Below are 21,130 nucleotides of genomic sequence, written 5' to 3'. Positions count from 1 at the left end.
ACTGTACTCGACAAACGTATGGGAACTGCTTGAACGCGTGTTCTCTTTGTTCACACTAACTGCTCCTTTGCTGTTTTCTTACTTTTTCTTGTCCATCTTATCTATTATTCTCCCTTTCTTCCTCCTCAAGTGTAGGGTAGCTAACCGAGTACGTGCCGGGCTAACCTCCCTGCATATTCCTTCCGTTTCTCTTTCTCTCTCTCTTTTTCTTGCTTTTTTCTATCTAGCTTTCTCATACCCCGTTATATTATGCATTTATTTACTTCCAATGCAGCGTAGTTTCACATATTTTGTATCCAGCTATACCTGTACAATATTCGGATGCTCAACTTTCTTAAAGAATATTTTGTTACGCAGATCGTTACGTAAGGAATAAAAATTATTGTAACCCTATATTACCCTTAAGTTTTCTCAGTCCCTAGTGTATATGTATGTATGCAGTATCGTAATGTGCTGTTTTGCGAAATGTCGCTTTTTTATGTTTCACCGGAAAGTTGTTACCACGCCGCAATTTATTATGGGGCTGTGAACTAGTCAAGCTGTCGTGAAAACTGCTTTTTTTTCACATTTCTTTCTCTGTGTCGACAGAATAAATATAAACAAAAAAAAACGGTAGCCAACTTAGTGATCGGATTAAGATAGGAGATAAATGTTACTGCTGTTACTTAATAGCGGAGAGCCAATATGAGCTTATATTAATAATATAATAATATCTGGGGTTTAACGTCCCAAAACCACGATATGGTTATGAGAGACGCCGTGGTGGAGGGCTCCGGAAATTTCGACCACCTGGGGTTCTTTAACGTGCACTTAAATCTAAGTACACGGGTATCAAACATTGTCACCTCCATCGAAAATGCAGCCGCCGCGGAACATGAGCTGATATTAGCCAACGACAGTCGACATTAGCCAACAGTTAAGAAACATCAGCCAGCATAAGCCATCATTCCTTCAACTTTAACCAGTGTCTGCAGTATGCGACGAAATCCGGAAGCTAGCTGAGGAAGGCGCAGACCCGAGAAGAGTAGAACTGGGTCACATATCGCGATCTACACCACTGACGTCATCATGCCCCGTTAGAGAAAGCCTGTGAAAGAAGTCGAGGAAGACATTAAGACATTGTCTTTACAATAAACCGGCATGTCTAGCGGTACCTACACTCTTGATCATGTCGCAGATAAAGTGCCGCCTATAACCAGGGAACTAGTCCAAGAAAATGTGGGCAGCTTGCAATAGTAGTGCAAGGCAGGACTAACTGCGGAGCTTGTGGCCGACCTTGGCTCTGTCGGCTTCTACAAGCTTGACTAAGTCGTCGCTAGGTTTCGCTAGGCATTGTAAAGCTTGCATATGTCAAGCGTAGAACTATATTGCCTTGCGAAGTGTCATCGTGGCTACGTGAAGTGAACGATTATTTCGCATGTTCTTAATAAATTCGGTCTTAACTAGCTCGGTCTTAATTAGCAAGATAGATTTACCAGCGCAAAAAGACAGGACATTTAGGAAGGACACACACACATAGCGCTGCACTCACAACTGATTTATTACTTCGAACGCAGGGCCTTTTTGTAGGCACGCGTCGAAGCAACAGAAAGATAACATCGAGAAAAGAAACGGTGGGAACCGCGTGACACTGCTTGCCGAAAAGACAACCTACCGACGGTAACCGCGCAGTCGAAAAATTGTTACGCTACAAAGTACGCCCCCAATATGAAAGAAGTGACACTATAATTGATCTTAAAACCAACCGGCAAGCCAGTCTTGATCATGAACCAACTCGCCCAAGCAGCCGTTTTAGCTTAATTAGCAATGTCTTATTTAACAAGGACTTAATTAGCATGTTCGTAATTAACACTATATTACTTAGCAAGATCTTAATTTGTGTGTTCTTTGCATGACCTCAATGTAATGTCTTTTGCATGTCCTAGTGCATGACCTCGATGACATGTAATTTGCATGACCTCATTTAGCAAGATTCTAATTAACAATTAACCTTAATTAACAATGTCTTAAGGAGATTCATGTTCTTAAGAGCCTGTCTTCTTCAAAAGAGGACAAAGAGAGAGAGAGAGAGCCGGACAAGGACGCGCTAGAAGGCAAATACCGATCACGATGATTATAGTTTTTTGTTCACTCTGCACGACCTAACCGCCAGCTTAAGCAGCTCCCCTATCAAAAAAGGCCTGGTTTTCTGGCTATATCTAGCACTCTAGGTGCGACTTTACGGTGAGTGTATGGCCAGTGTTCCCTGATATTGCACGCATTCTTAAAAACGAGGCAGTGCCATGGTTTTGTTCTTCTAGGCAACGCCAGGGCAGTTACACGAACAGCATATACTCGTTCCGACTATTGCAATATCATCTGTCTATACATATTGCACTATTTTTGCTCGTCCATTTTCTTTGGCATCCAGCTGACGTTCACCTTTCTCCGCGCGAGTGAAACTTAACTAACGAAATATGTACAAGTTAAAAATGATTACACAATCACCGACGTCCACAGACAGTCACGGGCTTCATCGCACGTGACCGAACACGTATCCCACTCATTCATTCGCTTCACAGACATCGAGCAAATTCAGTGTCAATACGGCGTGCACTAGGTCACTGCACGTTCACAACCCGAGGTGCGATCTTGGGATCGAATGCCCCAAACCAGTCTCAATGCAGATTAGGACACTCAGAGTTCTCGTTTTCGGAAAACAACAAGGATGACGAGATGAAGGCAGCGTAGGTTTTTTTTTTCCCAGGGCAGAACGTAGCCCAGAAGATGTTGCCTTCTGTGGTCGGGTACAACTTTAGAAGGCAGCGGCATTTTCCCCTCAAAGGCGGATGCACACGAGCCTCCACTAATAGGTGCGCACTTCAGGTGACGTCATGAGCCGGCCGACCGGTGACCCCACCAACCGAGAATATGCCTAACATGGAGCGGGACTATTTCTTTAGTCTCGGAGGAAATTGGCTGCTGCCCTTCGGTCATCTGGGCGGGGCCTGTCCTGTCGTACCCGACTATAGACACACAAAACCTGCATTTTTGAAGCTTCCAATGTTATGCAAGTACAGACTGAATGCAGCATTTTTCACGAGACTCTGATGTCATTTAGCCGGTGGGGATTATACCTGGCCAGATGGTAATTGTATTGAGCAACTAGCGGCGTCTAAAGGCGGCAGCGTTTCCCGTATTATGAAGTCAGTAATGATAGTAAAGAACATACATACGCTAGATGTGACTGGCAGCCAATTCTAATTTTAAGAAAAATAGCGCTCAAAAAGACGTAGACAAAAAAGAATGGGAACACCCATTCTTTTTTGTCTACATCATTTCGAGCGCTGGTTTTCTTCAAATATGAACAAGCACCAAAAATACCAACTTGCCATTTTGTTACAGCCACTTCTTAGAAGACCCGTACTCGTAAAAACGATCCAACCCATACTGGATTGGGCGTCAGAAACACGACTGACTTCAACCCTTGCAAGCGTTACTTATTTCTGTATTCTGGTACAACAAAGCTGAGTTGAAAGTCAGCGATCGTGTCTTTCACATTGCCCAGTTGGTTGTATTTTGCTTTGCGCTTCAGCGCTCTCCATTAGTTCTGCAAGAAGTCTATGATCCAATGTATACTATAGCTGATGACTTCTAGGATGAGCGTGCTGTTAGTACTCCGATACACTTTTTAATTAATCTACACATTTAAGGATGTACTTGTATCACAAAACAATGACCGTTATCAATCGTTTGTGCGTTTGCTTGGTCGAGGCGCGCCCAGCCATTCAAGGAATGAATTCACTCAATGGCAACAGCGCTGCGCTGCCGAGTCGAAAGTCGTGGGTTCGATCCTCAGTTGCAGCTTCCGCATGCCAGTAGGGAAGGAATGTAATGAAATGCTCGTCCACTAAAGAACCACAGGTGGCCAAAAGCGCCCTCTGTATTTCACTGCGCGGTCTAATATATTGAGGAACGCGGTCCTTCGCCGCGTCAAATGGTTTTCACAGGTTTTTTTTTCTCTTTCTCTCCACGCTTTATATCTCGTTATCAATTATGTTTACGACGGCATGATGTCGTAGGTTATATAATGCTAAACACATAACATCCAACTTAAGGCAGCGCAGGCTTTCAGTTATGATAATCGTCGGGGTTTTACGTCCCAAAACCACGATACCATTATCGGGGTCGCCGTATTGCAGGGATCCGGAAATTTTGACCCCCTGGAGTCATTTAACGTGCACCTAAATCTAAGCAAACGGGCCTCTAGCATTTCGCCTCCATCGAAATGCGGTCACCGCGGCCGGGGTGCAATCCGACGACCTTCACGTCAGCAGTCGGGCGCCATAACCACTAGAACACCGCGGCAGGTAACGCAGGCTTTCAGTGTCTAGAAGACGTCGAACACACTCGAACCCATATCACACAAACCTGAAGCGAGAGAGGACACCTCTCATGCACGCGCACAATCTGTTTTCTTTTTGTTTTGTTTTTTTCACACGTAGCTCACAGGCCTCAGATCCATCATGATGAGCGTCCTCGTACACGCCGAGCAGTCCGTCTCCAACGGCGGCAACGTCGTACTCGCACCGGCGGGCCTTAGCGTCGACGCCGTGCCGCACCGACTGCGATGCAGCGCGCTGGGACTCTCCCCCAGGAAGTCACTGGACATCCGGGGAAGCAGTTCCTTGAGCATGCGCAGCAGGGCGGCCCGGAACTCGGAGTTCCGGAAGCCGTACAGGAGCGGGTCCACCGAACTGGCTCCGAGACCCGCAAGACCCAGGTAGAAGGTGGCCTTCTGGTCGTACGGCTCTTGAGACGCGGCCTCGAGGACCACGAAGGCGGCCACGGGCGTCCAGAGCAAGGCGAACGACGCCACGGTCAGGGTGAGAGTCCAGCCGTAGTGACGGTCCGGAGGCAATGCGGTCCTCAGGTTGCCCTCCACGGAGTAGATGGCCCGGGCGTGCCTCCGGGCCACGACGTAGACGTAGACGTAACTGCTGGTCATCACGGCTAGACAGGGCAGGTAGAAGGCGCACAGTAGGAAGATGCGGACGGGAGTGGAGACGAGTCTGAAACTACACGGCGACTTGAGCGGAGGGAGTGTGAGCAGTGGCGTGCCGGAGACCAAGATGGCGTAGACCCAGATGGCCATGACTGCGCGCCCGGCCGTCCGGTGGGTGATGAGATTGTTGTAGGTGAGCGGCAGGGCGAGGGAAGTGCAACGGTCTAATGCCACGGCGGCCGAACTGAGCATGGCCACGCCGCTGAACTGAACGAACAGGCAGTACGGGAGAAGACACAGTGCGGAACACCGGATCCCAGGTCGGGAGAACTCGAAGTAAAGTCCAGGTGGTAGAAGGAGACCGATGCCGAAGTCGGCGCTGAAGAGAGCCACAAGAAACAGGTTGCTGGGAGTCCGAAGCCTCTTGAAGCGGTACATGGAGAGTAAGAGGAGCGCGTTGCTGCACAGAACTACGGGGGAAAGGAGGAACACCAACAGCGCGGCGACGGCGACTTGGACTGGACTCGTCCAGGCGTTGGGCTCTACCAGCTCGCCGGCGACGTCCCAGGCTAAATCTTCCGAGGTGGGAGTCGCGTTCAAGTCCATAACTCCTCCCAAATCTTTGTTTTCAGGCCCGGTCCTGGAAGATGTCTCGCGGTACCCCGCCGAGTGGTTTCAACGACTCTGCGGGCATCGGTGTCTCGTGGAATCACCTGTCATGGTCCCTCGTACCGGAGCCCTGCGAATAAGACGGCGAAATATAATGAGCCAGTGACAAAGCACGTAAAATAATTATTCCGCTGAGACAATTAATAGACACCAACTTGGTCAGCAACGTGTCTGTCTTATTTATTTCGAAAGATTTGGCGAAAGACATATATGTTTACATACATACATACATACATACATACATACATACATACATACATACATACATACATACATACATACATACATACATACATACATACATACATACATACATACATACATACATACATACATACTCTCGCTCATATATAAGACACACGGTAATTACGCCTGCAGATGCGTAAATCGCTTGTGGTCGGGACACGGCCGCCGCTGCAGTGTCTGATGAGCACACACGCAAGTTGTAAGTATAATGTCGACTAAATTACTACTAATGTTGGCCAGTATTTGCTTACTGTTGGCACATGTGAGTTACTATCGACCTACGTTGACCAAGGGATGTTAAGTGTTTGCTAATATTGGCAAACGTTGGTTGTCCACAGTCGTAGCAAGAACACTGTCTTCATTTAATGTGATTCCAGTGCCAACAAATCTGATACGCAGTTGCAGGCTTTCACTTAATTATACTTCCGTCATTAATTGCCAATTTCTTGCTATCATAAGCTTGCATGGAACATGAGCTGCGCTCTGAATAAGACACCAAAATCTAAGCTTGCGTTTGTCGTATTGTGCGTCAGGAGTCCATATGTTCTCAGGTACAGAAATACAACCAGCTGAGTTAGATAATGGCTGAATATCTTTCCCCTTTCGCAAAGGAGTTGCATGACACCGCATGATTTCTAGAAACTTGGTAAAAAAAATCGAAAGCACCAAAGAAAAGCTACCGATATTTCAGTTCTTGCATAAACGTGTACTACACAACAGCGATGTCTGAAAGACACGCTGGCTCCAACAACCGTGGCCTTGACTTTCTGAAACTGAAATAGGTGTAGGCTTTCCCAGAATGTGCAACGTTTTCGACCACCACATCCTAAGGCGTTATCAGCAGCGATCAATCACAGTAAGTGCCCTGCGTTTTCACTTTTTTTTCTTTTTCACTCGTTCAACGCTGGCTTACTCATTTCCATATCTTTGAACTTTGACTTTACAGCCATCTGACGTACGGAGCACACTCCTATGCGCACTCATCGAAGCGCAGAGTATCAAAAATGAAGAGAAACAATAAAGAAGAAACAGTTTAACAAGAAGGTCGAGTATAGATTGCCGACCGGTTCGTCGCAGCCAGCAATTCGTCGCAATCCGTGGAATGCGTCGCATTGCGAAGCCGCGCCGAGATCCACAGAAAAAAACAAAAGAAAAAAGGTGTGAAGCAAGATAAAAACGGAACTCGGGGCCTGATTTCGTAGCTCCCGGCAAAGTTTCGGGCACAGCATCGCAGCGACGCCCTTTTTTTTTTGCTTTTTCATTTCATAGAAGCGTGAAGATAGTATGTCCTAAGACGCAGCGAAAGAATGCAGGTATCGGGATAAAGGAAAGGCACCGATATAAATAGTAACAGCTTTTTTCTTCATTCATTTGTTTCATTTGACTTTCTTTGCTTCTTTCATTCCAGCTGTGCTTCCTTTAATTCAATACTAATTAATTCTCCGTACGTGGCTTCGTTCATTGTATTCATTCTTTCTATTCTTGTATTCTTTGGCGTTTTTTCTCGCTCTTTCTTTATTTATTTTTTTTTTTCGCAAGCAATAGCTTCTAAAGCCAGCCATTTCAAGCTTAGCGAACGATTCAGCGAACACGTTTAAACGTGTTCGCTGAATCGTTCGCTAAGAATCGTTCGCTAATCGTTCGCTGAAAAAAAGACGTTTAAGAACATATAAACACGAACACACACGAAACGAAGTGAACAGTAGGTTCTTCATTTTCTGCCGCTATCAATCTAGAACTTGTTTGAGCGGAAACACCACGCAACTGATAAGAAGAAAGCAGGTACATTCGGCCAAGCTCCGATGACGAAACAGACGAACAAAGAACAATTCTCGGCGTCGCAAGTACGCGCCAACCTAAATAACGACGCCATGTTAGTGTTAGGAACAAAGTGGCGCGTCCTTCACTTCGAAGAGGGTGGGTGCTCGCAGTTTCGTTCTATTTCACTTTCTCTTGCCTTTCCTTGGGAGACTCCGGTGCGATCCTCCTACGTCACGTTCAGGCGCTACTCATTCTGTCGAGATTGCAAGTTAGAAACTATTCTTTGGCCGCGAAAGTATCAGTGTGGCAACAACCCATTTGCTGTCGCTACAAATTGACATCTGAAGTGGTAGATTGCAGAAGAAGCGTATCTCACAAGCGGGCTGACAAAACAACATACCGGCAAATTGTCACTGGCGTTTCTGATTCGTTCGCGATAGAAGGCACTTCAGTATCGAATAGGGAAACACCAGAGGTTAATTGTTGCCGATTCTCTATATCGGCGCTGCAGTATGCAACGGAAATCTCTTTTTAGTTATTTGTCACCTGATTGTATTCGAAGCGAAATCAGTGAGGACGCATGCCATAGAATGTCTGCTGTCGTGTTGTCCTTGTGTGACCGCCGCTTCCCCGTTAACGGTGTTGCTATTTTCGGAACACTTTTCCTGTTCGAGATTCCTCCAGCAAATCAGGGCTGGAAAATCTTCAACTGTTTCACATCGAAGAGAAATTCGAAGAGAAATTGTCTTCCATGGTCTTTTCCAAGCACACTTCGTAACGGGGTTATAACACCGGATAAGATTCTCTGGCCGAATTAAATTATCTATTTTATTCGCACACAACCAGCACTGCTTAGCACTGGCTATATATAGTGTGAGCTGAGCAAAGGTTAAATAATTGCTAATACTGGTTAATTTAGGGAGCAGTGTAGACTAAAAATGCAAAACGGTGACTCATAATGGTGACAGGCACGAGGTGATAGACACCGCAGCTGGAGTGACAGACACAGTGTTATGTACACATGACTGATATACGATGACAAACACAGTCAATTACAGATTGGCATGGACACCGTCTATGGTGTCTCGGAAGGTATCACACCGCATCACAAGCGATATCAGAGACGGTGTCTATGACAGAGTGACTGTCTATCACTCAGTGTCTATCAAGTATCACAGAGTGATAGACACCGAGTGTGCTAGACACCCATCAACGCCAGCATTCAAAAGTTTCTTTGATTCTGTCAATTTGATCCTTTTGCACGGAAACACTCACCGCTAGTACAGCCTATTGAACGGCACGTAAGTTTATTGTTAGTGCTGCATCGTTCGGCAACTTACTGCGCATTTTACACGAGTTTCAAGTTTTCAGTAATCGCAAGGAAATTTTCAAAACGCCTCGAAGATAACAAGGACCCCGTTTTTTTTCCTTAATAAAAGAAAACCTAATAATAACTGTTGGGGTTTTATGTCACAAAACCACGATATGATTATGACGGACGCCGTATGTGGAGGGCTCCGCAAACTTCGATCACCTGGGGTCTAAATCTAATAACACGGGCCTATCCAGCATTTCTCCTCCATCGAAACGCGGCCGCCGCGGCTGGGATTCGATCTCGCGACCTTCGGGTCAGCACAAGAGTGCCATAACCACTAGTCTACCGCGGCGGGTCACCCTTCTGCAATTTACTGTGCATATTACGCGAGCTTGAATGAAAAAAAAAAATCTTACGGAAATTTTCAACTCGGCTCAAAGATAGCAAAATCCTCTATTTTTTTTTACTAAAAGAAAGAACATAAGAGACGAAAGCGTGCTGCCGACAGACGCGCCAGACTCTGCGACAGTGGCAACTAACAACTACAACGAATAACCTAGTTATGTAAATTCTACTGCGTTTATTACGACACAGCGTCGTCCGAAAAAATAAATAGCCTACAGCCATATTTTACCGAGATATCGCTGAGATCGTTCCCACCCTGTTCTTATCTATTCATGTCTTTCGCTTATCTTTCTTCATTCCTTCATTCTGGTTCTAGCTGGCTCGCTGGGGAGAGGTTGATGTTTACATCACATCGGCTGCCTATTTTCTATAAGTTCTGCAGCGCAAGAGAAGAAATTGTTACCCAAAATAAAAAATGAACAAGTAAAAAAACAAAGAAAGAAAACAACGCGCAATGGACAGATCGTCGTAAAAGGCGTCGCTTAACCGGAGCGTCTTTTCAGGGCGAATATGGCACGCATGCGCGCGCGCTTTGGCCACGGAGAAACCATTTCAAAGAGAGAGTTTTCATATTTTTTTTTGTCTCAGAATTGAGGCTGCATTATGGGTGCAAAGAAGCGAGCCAGCAAATAAGCGGCTACGAGGATGGCGGCCTCCCACGTGAGGTGTCGGCGTCGCGCATGAAAGTGTGAATGAGGCGCGACGCTGAGAAAACTTTTCGCGCTCAAAGAGGCGGGAAACGAAACGGAAAGCAGCGTATGATGAAAAAAAAAGCTACGAGTAAAAGATACGAAGCTGTAATAAGAAAACACGTAGAGAATTTGACACGGTGAACAGACAGAGCCAGATAGTGCTGGAATGTTTTTCAACGCCCACGTTGAGATCTGAGTATAAAATGTGTGTTCTTTACTCTTGGTCATTTGTTCTCCCTCAAACAACCCTCTTCATTGCTTTCTATTTTATTTTACTTTCATTACCGCGCCCTGAATTTGGGCGCAAAACCGGCATTATTTTATGAATAAAATGTATTCGTCCGTGGGCTCATTTTATTCACTTCTTAATTCTATGTAATGTTGTAGCAGACATCAATTTTCAACATCTTGATTTCTTTAGTTATTGCCTTTCTGGCGGACTTTTTCTTTCACTACAATTCTTTTTTTATTTCTTTCCATACTTCTTTTGTTACTATCGCTTTCCAGCTTTTCGTTACATTATTGCAATATTCACATCTTCATACCTTTCCCCGTGTTTTCTGTACACTTGCTCTCTTCAATTATGTACTAGTTTCTTGCTTCTAATCGTTAATGGTTCTGACTGGCGTCTTTGATCTTTCGTTAATTTATTCGTAAACTCATTTGCCGCTTCGTTCCTTCATTCGCCAAGTATGTAGTATCTGTATTGTGTTCTCTCGCGCCCTGTATTGCGTGCGTTACGCCCTTACGCCGCACTGTGCTATGCCAAGAAGCCGAACGTCCGACATTTATCAACTTCGTTCCTACATTAGCGTCATTCGTCTGTTTATTTACGTGTGAGGCTTCGTCGCTTTAGTCACATCTTTCACTCAGTATCAATTTCGGCTTTTCTGACTTTGAAGAGCACACGTATCTTTTCGTGCGAACTTCATTGTTGATACTACTGCCGTACTCTTGTTTATATTATGTCAACCGGATATCTACCTTGTGGTTGCTTTTTCCTTTGTGCGCATAAGAGTGTTTTCACAAATTCTTGTGCAAAATCTTCCACAAATTTTACAATTAATTTTCTAGAAATGAATATTGAATCGTATTGGTGAGTCTGTGCTCGTGGTATTACACTAGTAATGATTGCTGTAATCTGTTGTACAACTTGTACGATTTCGTTCGCCATGTTCCTCTTTTTGCGCCTCCTACCTCCTGCATGGCCTTTGGACTGCAGTATGTAAAAAAAGAAATTTGTTCCTTATTCACTTACGCATACCTCATTCATTCATTCATTCATTCATTCATTCATTCATTCATTCATTCATTCATTCATTCATTCATTCATTCATTCAACCGCCTTTCCTTCACTATTTCCCTATATTTCACTCCTCCTTGCCGCAAAAAATCTCTGAAATCCCGTAAAAAAATTGCACACTTCTGGGTCGATTCGACAACGTCACACTTTTTCTCGTAGTAATGTTTTGAGTTCTGTGCCACTTGCGAACTAACCGGCGAGCCAGCCGCCACATGTTACAGCTAGCTCGAGTTAGGATAATTCGCTAAGAAAGCTCCGCGTTTTAACAAGACAAGCCGCGACTGTGAATTACACTGCTATGTGCAGCCTACAGGAGAAACCTGATTCACCTGCGGCGTTTGTATACATAGCCTCGAATTAACGGCCATTTCAAAGCGATTACGCATTTTTTTTTTTTTTTGCCCCGACTAGGGGACGACGGTATGTTTCACGGCAGCGTCAGAAACACTCCGGTGTACGTCCTACGCAGAGCCCACTGCTTACACAAGGGATTCTGCTAATTCCACGACTACCGCATTTAGCGCATGACGCCTACAGCGTGCCGCATTCCGGGTGTTTACAACACGACGCGTAGGCGTAATCTGCAGTTCCTGTGAGTATACCCTTGCTGCTAAAGCTGGCGTTGTCGTAATCAACTCCCGCTGCCTGCGAAACTCAGGCACACTCGCGTTCTTAGAATAGTCCTCGCGTAAACAACAGAAAACGTAAACAACATTGTGTAGACAGGCTAAGTCGCTGAAGTATGCCTAAGGGCCGTTTCACGTGCGGCGACTGCAGCGACTGCAGCGACAAAAATCGCTAAATCGCTCTGTTCGCTTTCTTCGCAACCGCCGCTAATGGACGTTTCGTTTCGTTTCACATCGGCTGCGATTTTCGCTCTGCGATAGGCGCCGCGAGCAAGGTTGCTTGCTGCCGTTCTTTGTAGCAGACACTGCATAATTTTACAGGTGTAGTGTAAAAGTATGCGCTTTATGACATTATTTTCATCAACGGTAGCGAAGGGAGCGCGCGTGTTTTGTCGTTTGAAAACACTTTCCAATCTAACTTCAATTCGAAGTGCGCGTAAGTGGCCATATCCAAAACAAACTCACGCGCAATTTTGACGGCTTGGCGCAATTTCGACAGGTCCCGACCAAAAAAAATCACTCCGGCGCTGCTAACGGAGCGAAACGTTTCCAACATGTTGGTCACTCGCCGTTGCGGCAAGAACGATGGGCTGTTTTTTCGCAGCCTAAAAATTTATGTGTTTTGCGTCATGATAAATGGCCTTCAGCGTAGAACGCATTGGTGTTATCTGCAGTGCCCTGCGAGCGTACCTCTGCCGCTGAAGCTAGTATGGTCGTAATCAACTCCCCGCCTGCATGCGAAACTCAAACACACTCGCGTTCTATAATGGTCCTCGAGCAAACAACAGAAAACGTAAAGAGCGTTGCTTAGACAGGCCAACTCGCTGAAGTAAGCCCGAGGCTCAGCGCGTACGCCACAGCTCTAAGCGTGCGTCATTATTTCCAGGGGGTCAGACAGTACCCCACTGTTGCTGATAAAATGGCTTCTGCTTTTAGGAACGAATACAGCCAGGGGCACAGTCCAGTTCTTGTATTCAAATGGACATGCGAGACATAGAAATTATGTAATTAAACGAATACGCTAAAGGTTTTAACGAAATTAGTTGAATTCCTAAGGGGTACTGTAGCTAAGGGCAACTTCTAGTTTCACGCTGAATTGCACCTGAAATGATGAAATGCTTTCACTAAACAACGGTTGGACTGCTTAGAAAAATAATGTTTGCTGCATTTAGGGGCCAAATGTCGTTTTTATCGGCTTCTGGAAGATTAATTTAGATACGGTGCCTCAAATTTCTCCACAGATAACGACAAATTTCTCCTGATGATTAAATTCTAACATAATGCTCATTATTACGTAACTGTACACGTGTAACTGTATACGCTCGTTTTTCTTTTTGCTAGACACAACATTAATTAGAACTAGCAGACATGAAAGCCAAGGAAATTTCCTTGAATTTCTTGTCTGTTAGTTCTAATTAATGTTAAGTGGGGGAGTACGACACTACAATTCTTTAAGAAACATAAAGTTATTAACAAATATAAATATAAATTTTTAAATCACTACGATATGGAGGCGTAAATGTAACTGATAACACGTACGGAAAGCTCTACCACCCGCTTAATATTATTATATCTTTCTTTAATCGAAAGAAAAAACTGAATCTTTCCAAATTTCCCACAATTTCGTTGTCTCGCCTCAATACAGCATTTTTAGAAGTGTGTCGCAGTTGTACGCTGCATTGAAAAGGCACATTACGCTGCAGAAACTGCAAGCCAATATTGTTATACGAATACACAACACGCTCGAGTGTTACACTGTAAAAATCCGCTGCAGGCCATTGTACTCAAGCTTTTTATGTCTCTCTCTTTTAGTTAGCTAAGTTATCCACATATTTATTTATTTACTGTCTAGACTTCATACTTTACGGCTCATTCGCGAAGTCGCCACCGCTACCAACACTATTTCTCGCAACCGCAGTGGTTGCGTAAGCAGATAATGTAGCCTAACCTAACCGGAGCGATATTTTGGCGAAATCCCGTTGGACGAGCAGCGTTGACTTGCTATTACACCACTGGATAACAAGTATGCAGCGGCCGTCTCTGCCTGAATTACGCCACACCACGGGAACATCTTGAAATAGAAGAGAAAAATATAAAGCTGCATGAAACTGAAACGATTCAGGGAAGGGGGGGGGGGGGGGTTGGCGACCTCCCCCACTATATATCTTTGCGCTGTGTTCTGATAGTAAGGGCACTGCGGTGAAACATAGCCCCTTCTCCCCCCATAATAGAAGACACTGCGCGAGCCGCTGGAAGCTCTCATACCAATGGTCGCCGTCTCAGATCGTAAAGTTCTGGCCTTCATTGCACGAAATGCTAAAGCTCGTATCCTTCTTTGTTGCTGTTGTTATGTCCTCTTCGCAACATTATATTTCGCGGGCTCTGATTTTGGTACGGCTACGAGTAACACCAGACTTCACAAAGCTGTCTGCTCAACGGGTAGCAGACGACACCGCCTAGGAGTAGTAGATGACGGCATTATATATCTTTCTTTCTTTTTATGTCGCGATAGAAAGACGACTGACATCAGGGCGAGTATGATCTCAACGACGACTAGACCTCATTTTACTGGTTTAAACCTTGCTGACTACGCATTTCCAGCAGTTTTTTTTTTTCGGTGTTTGAGAACTAGGCCACATCGCGGCGTAACTTCCGTTTCAAACTTCGAACGCCGCACGCTTTTGATATGGCAGTTTCGTGTGTGACGCAACGTGACGAAGGAAAAGCTGCCGCGCGTGGCTCGAATGATGTCCATTTTCGCCCTGGGCCGACGATCAGTCTAGACAGAAAGGCTGTAGACTTACTGCGCGAGGGCACAAAGGCAAGAAAGAAGACCATACACTGCGCTGACTTGTCTTTGTGTCCTCCCACAGAAAATCTGGATTTCCAAGAACCACAAGCCTCCACCCTTGTCTAGACCCTTCAGGCTCGAATTATGATGCGCTGATTAGAAATGCGTCAAATTTGCACAGAATAATTCTAAGGCCCTCAATATTACATTACAAGAAAAAAAAAACGAAGGAACGTGTTACTTTGTATGAGGTTCAGATGTTAATTAGCGTTTAACTAAACATCTATTTATTCTGCAATCAACAGGCTTCAATTCTTGCATAAAGACAATCAAATATTAGGCCCGAAATGCATGCCCAGTTTGTTTTTCTGGTTGTATTCGTTTCGAGCAAAGAAAAAATAATACTCTTTGTGCTGTAAGGGGCAGAGAGCAGGGCTGCGAATTTAAGTTTTTTTTTTGTATTTTGAGATCGATTTAATCAAAGTAGACAAGGTATTAAGCCAAGTTTAAAAAAATTTCCTTTTTTCCTTTTTTGTAGAGCTTGGTGGCGCAAATGTTATCGCCCAGCAATAAAATGAACGCTCATAGCATCCATCCATCCATCCATCGACTGAGAAGGAAAGATGGCTTTCGACTTCGAGCCGTCTTGGTTGAATGCATAAGGGACCCTGTGTGTTATTTTCACACGTTGCTGGGCCTGACGTCATTTACTAAAGCCCCCTGGTGGTACGTTATATATACCCCTCAGTAACAGCCACCATAGAGGCTATATTTCGTACGCATTCTGTCACAGAACAGAGGTGGGACTGTTCGCGCCACTGTGCATTGTAACACGTATATGAAGATTAAGGGACACGCGCGGTCCGACGGAAGGTGGCGCTGCGGCTGCTGTCGCTTCAAAGTGTATATTATATGTGTGTATACATTTCTAAGTACATATATATAAAGAAAGAGTGAGGCCGTACCTCAGGGGGGGATTACTCTGGAAGCACTGTATATTTCTGGAGACAGCGGACGTGTTGCTTACGCAACAGAACCGACGTTCTCGAGAGGGCATGGATCAAGGGATTCCCGCGATGTTACCTCACTTCCTGTTCCGCGAACGGCGTTCTTTACTGCTGCCGACCGCCGTATATTGTCGTACTTATGCTGTCACTGAAAATCCTCGCAACGTGGTTGCTTTAGGCTGGAACGTATACGGAGTGAAAGGACAGGATATAAACGTCAGAAGGGGGGGGGGGGGGAGAACGCGACGTTCTTTCTCGTCGCTTGAACTTACGATTTCAAGAATAGTAGTTCGCGCATGCGCGTGACGCGTACACCAAACTACTGTCACGTATCCGTGACGAATAACTGGGTGGCCGGTATAAGAGCGCAGCGAGAAGAGAAACTTGGGGAAAAGAAAGAGACGGCGGTGTTGTTTGATATGTGTGTTTTTGTTCTTTTGCATGTGTGTTCGTGTATATTTTTTCATGTCCTAAGTACTGTTTGTACATTTATGTGTTTTATTGAACGCTCGATGCATTCAGGAGCTAAGGAGTAGCCGGCGCCACATTTGTGCGCGAAATTTTTTTTTACGTCTTGCCAATAAAGAAAGGGAGTGGTCCACCCGTATGTTTTCTTTAAAGGGTTCCTAACCCCCTCCCCCCCAGTTCAAAGACGAGAGAATGATTTCTTTCTCGCTTTCAGTACCCTTCCTACAGGAGGTGTCTCCCGCTCGCCAATTATTTCTTCATAAAACAAGTGGACATTGTCGGCACCACCACGGCGGGTACCGTCTTTGTTTGACATGGGCACCGTGCAGTGTACAGAGGGCGCTGTCTAGCTCTCACTTATCAGCCCAGTTTCGCCGATATCGGCCGCTAGGGCTGCAAGGAAAGGCGTCACGTGATTAAAAAAGGCACAAGAACACGCTTTGTGGCTCATCGCTCTTCGCGTGAAGCGCACGCGCACTTGGAAGCTTCCAGATAACGGACACTCTTGCCTCTTGATACCATATACAATGACACGGATAATGTGATCGCGTCTGCCCAGTTTTGCAACTTTCTGTCCCTACGCTATGCGTTTTGGCGCTGCTGTCGCAGAAGGAAGTTCTGTCGTGTGGTGCCTATATATAGCCGACGGCGACGACACGTGGCGAGACGAGAAAACGTGAAAACACGTAATGAACGGTAAAGCTAGTGTTACACCGGAGTCACTGTTGTAATGGAGAGCATGCTTCGCTTTCTCGGCGTTAAGAGGCTTGTAGTACGTCGGTATAACGAAGCCATGAATATTCAAGGCGGTAGCACCGAGAACAAAGACGAGGTTGGCCTGGAGACCCAATTCCGCGACAAGGTCGGGAATACGTATACTTGCCAAGTGTATTACTTGCGAGAAAATGAAGGGTTAATTTACAGAGCTTGCGATGAAAAAAAAAATGAAGAAGAATCAGAGAAGGAGCTTGTACTAAACAAACAATCGGATAAAACTCTTGCGTGGGCAGTAGGTTCACACTCCCAAAGAAAACGCAGCTCGAAGCAAACAGGTACTGCGTAGACGGGACGTATTCAGACTAGTCTCATAACTACATAGTTTATACTGTAGACTTACGACGGTTACTGGTTAGTAGTTTAATCGTCTTACTGGTCAATTATTACTTTGAGGAAAGAACAAGGGAATACACAGGTACAAAACAGGCATGTACCCGCATAATGCTGATCTCTGTAATCAATTCTCAAGGCCCATGAACCTTTATTTATGGCAAAAGAAAGAGTTATTCGTAGGACAAAACTCACAGGGCCCTTATGCCGTCACCTAAGACGACTCGAAGGCAAAAGCAATGTTCTTTTTCTTCTCAGTCGATATAGTGATCTTGCCCCGCCACCGTCCAGAAAGCTTTCTACACCTAACGTGAACTTTGCACAGCCTCCGTGATCGGATGCACTTCACCCGGTTTTACACGGCCGCCGTTACCGGCCCACATTTGACCATGCAAACTGCTATGTCGTACGACGACGCCATCATGTGACGGGACGTCACGTGACGCCACAGTGACGTCACGATGACGTCACAAATTTTGGCGACCTGTGACGTCACAATGACGTCATCGCGTGATGCTGATTTTTTTTTTTTCATCACTCGTCGGCGACGGTGAATTTTCGTATTTGATCAGGCATCTAATAAACATACGGATTCTTCACTGGGCTCCAGCGCCATTACTCACTCCGTTCTGGCAACCTCTTCCCGCCTTTTCGTCCTCCATTCCATTCGCCACAGACGCTGAGCCGTGCTCCCTTCGAAGGTTGCAGAAATGGTGTCTTCCTTATTCCATTCATTTTCCTTATCCCCCTTCCTCCTTGTCACTAATACATGCACCGTCTCAGCAACTTATGTCATGCGTTTCGACCGATTCAAGCGGTAATGACTGCTGGCAACTGCAAACCAGATGACGATGCAATGTGTCGTGATGTCACAAGAGCGGAACGAGCCAGTGTATCGTGGCATCATAAAATTCCGGAACACGATAAAAGAATGAAAATGTCCCGGAGCAGACTGGTATACGTAAAGCGTTACGTCACCGCCGACTTGGCATCCCACGATATCGAGCAACAAATGTATTCTCGGGCGTCTCAACGACGTCGCGGCTCAAGGGAAAGCGGAAGCGGGTAGCGCTTCACTTCCGCCGTTCACTGCGGAAGTCGAGGATTGATGCGTTTCCGGCCATCGGGACAGGTCCCCATGCTCCAAGAAAGGAAATAAGCCTCTCCTTATATATAGAGGCAATGCCTACGAAGGCCAGCTGGACACTTGAGACAAAAGGTAGTGAGAAAGAATGGAGAGGGAACGGAAGGGAGAGGAGGAGAGGTGAGAGAAATAGCTTGCATGAAGAAGGGTCGCAGCGAACGTTCTCAGTGGGCAGTCTTTTCTACAGCACAGCTGTCTGAGCCTACCCTGTGCCGTCGTCGTGGTTGCCAGTACTACTACTATTACTATTACTGTTACTAGTAGTGGTGGTACTAGTAGTAATTAATACCTGGGGTTTTACGACACAAAACCACGATATGACTACGAGATACGCCGTAGTGGAGAGCTCCGGAAATTTCGACCATTTGGTGTTCTTCAGCGTGCATTGACATCGCTCAGTACACGGGCCTCTAGCATTTCGCCTCCATCGAAATGCGACCGCCGCGGCCAGGATCGAACCCGCGACCTTCGGGTCAGCAGCCGAGCAGCATAACCACTGTTCCAACGTGGCGGACGGTACTAACAATAGGAAATACTACTAGTAGAAGTTGTAACTAGTAGTAGTAACGGTAGTAGTAGTAGTAGTCGTAGTAGTGGTAGTAGTGATGGTGATGATAGTAGTAGTAGCAGTAGAGGTAGTAGTAGTAGTAGCAGTAGTAGTAGTAGTAGTAGTAGTAGTAGTTAGCGTCAGACAGGTCATGTGAACAGAGGGGGAGGGAACAAAGAAATGAATAAAACGAAATGATGATGACGCTCAAAATGATCACGACGACGATGAAGATAATGCACATGACCTCGCTAGCCAATCACAAACACTCGCGCGATTACAGATTCTATGTCCGACGGTTTTGACGGCGTCGAACTGGCTCTAAAATTTTTTTTATACATTTAATGCGAAGTGGTCAACGGAAACAAAAACTGGGCTTCATAAGCAGCGTTTGGGCTACAGCATTCAAAAACATGTTCTGACTTAAAGTTAGAGAAAAAGACAGCTCCAGTGATGCAAAGTAAGAAGTAAGAACTGCTATGTCTGTCGATAATCAATGCTAAATATACGAATTAACTATATTTCATATTCTGTAAGAAACTGCATGGTTTACGTGAAGCTAACCGCGTTTGCTCTCATAATATCAGACCTCGCAAACCTTGGTTACTCTTCGTTATACAGTTTTATAACAATGTATGTCTATTACATGAGCACTACTACGCCTCAGCGTTATGATGCAATATGCTGTGCACACTACGGCACCTTCCCTTGGGAAAATTGAACCTAGGTGCCTCATTTTTATATTGTTACCTGCGATGTCCCAACGAAGTGCCCCTTTCTTAGAACAGCTCCTTTAGCTTCCACTGGGGAATGCGAAAAGCTCGAAGTGCGTATCGATCTTGCCTATGAAAACAGAAGCACAGATGCGAGAGCTTGCTAGGATCACGCAGCCGCGGCACAAGCAACAAAAACAACAAAAAGAAAGAAAACGCGTACACGTTTTATTTTTTATGCGCTTAGATGATACGCCGTGCGTGCGTTTTTTTGTGCCCGGAAGTGAGGTACTTTTGGAGGTTCTCGCGTGTTATCGTTGACGGCCTGTTTCCTTCTTGCAGATTTTCGGAAATAATTGAATCTGAGAGTCAGCGTATGTAGTACGTATTGTTGTGTTCTTCCTCCGTCCATCGCCATTTTTGTGAGCGCCGAGCAAACCCTATCATGGGCGTACGCGCCTTTCCCGCGTAGTGTTTAAAAAAACAAAAAAGAATATGTTTGGTCTATCCACTGTAGGAATAGGTATAGCACGAAAGTGAAACGTGTCTTCACAAAAATAGTTTAATGTTTATTGCACATTGATAAATGAGAGATTGCACAATGTCGGTTGGCGCTCGGCCCGGAACCTATCGTAGTGGACAAAGAGGTTGTGGGTTCGACTCCCAGGTCACACAAATCAACGAAACTTTTAAATGCGAAGCATTTCTTAGCGACTTCTGCGACTTTGAGCGTATCTATCTATCTATCTATCTATCTATCTATCTATCTATCTATCTATCTATCTATCTATCTATCTATCTATCTATCTATCTATCTATCTATCTATCTATCTATCTATCTATCTATCTATCTATCTATCTATCCGCCTACGACTTTGTGCTCTCCTAGCAGTTTCGTTAATCGGATGTATACCAAAATTGCTGTGCCCTAACATGGCCTTATTATGAACATAAATGACAGGTCATATTATGAAAATCATGACGCACATGTCAAGAACAGCATGATTTACATTCCACGGCCTTTGGGCTCTTGCGGCTGTTCCGTTAATTTCATATATACCAAAATTGGTACGGCGTGACAAGAGTTCATGACGAACATAATGACAGGTCCTAACATGTAAATCATGACGCGCATGTCATGTGCAGCATGATTTACATGACATGGTCTCTGGGCGCTCGCGGCCGTTTTAATGAAGGGATATACACGAAAACTGGTATGACGAGACATTTCTGTATGACACACATAACTGGCACGTGGTAACATGAAAATCATGACATGAATGTCATGTACGACATGATTTACATGCCACGCTCATGGTGCACTCGCGGTCGTTTCGCTAGATTGATATACA

The 21,130-nt window shown here is 45.2% G+C and overlaps 1 protein-coding gene across 2 annotated transcripts in view; it reads right to left on the bottom strand.

The window, feature by feature from the left end:
* Positions 1–4,458: 4,458 nt before the first annotated feature.
* Positions 4,459–21,130, bottom strand: part of LOC119401489 (adenosine receptor A2b) — a 193,167-nt gene continuing 176,495 nt past the window's right edge. For both annotated transcript variants that reach the window (XM_037668334.2, XM_037668333.2), the window contains exon 2: positions 4,459–5,723. In XM_037668334.2, coding sequence (XP_037524262.1) covers positions 4,475–5,590 — 1,116 coding nt within the window. In that variant the 5' untranslated portion in view covers positions 5,591–5,723 and the 3' untranslated portion in view covers positions 4,459–4,474. The remainder of the gene's footprint in view (positions 5,724–21,130) is intronic.

This window comes from Rhipicephalus sanguineus, chromosome 8 (genome assembly GCF_013339695.2).
Source record: "Rhipicephalus sanguineus isolate Rsan-2018 chromosome 8, BIME_Rsan_1.4, whole genome shotgun sequence".
NCBI lineage: Eukaryota > Metazoa > Arthropoda > Arachnida > Ixodida > Ixodidae > Rhipicephalus > Rhipicephalus sanguineus.
The sequence above is the reverse complement of the archived record's forward strand: the minus strand, read 5'-3'. Positions and strand labels throughout refer to the sequence as shown.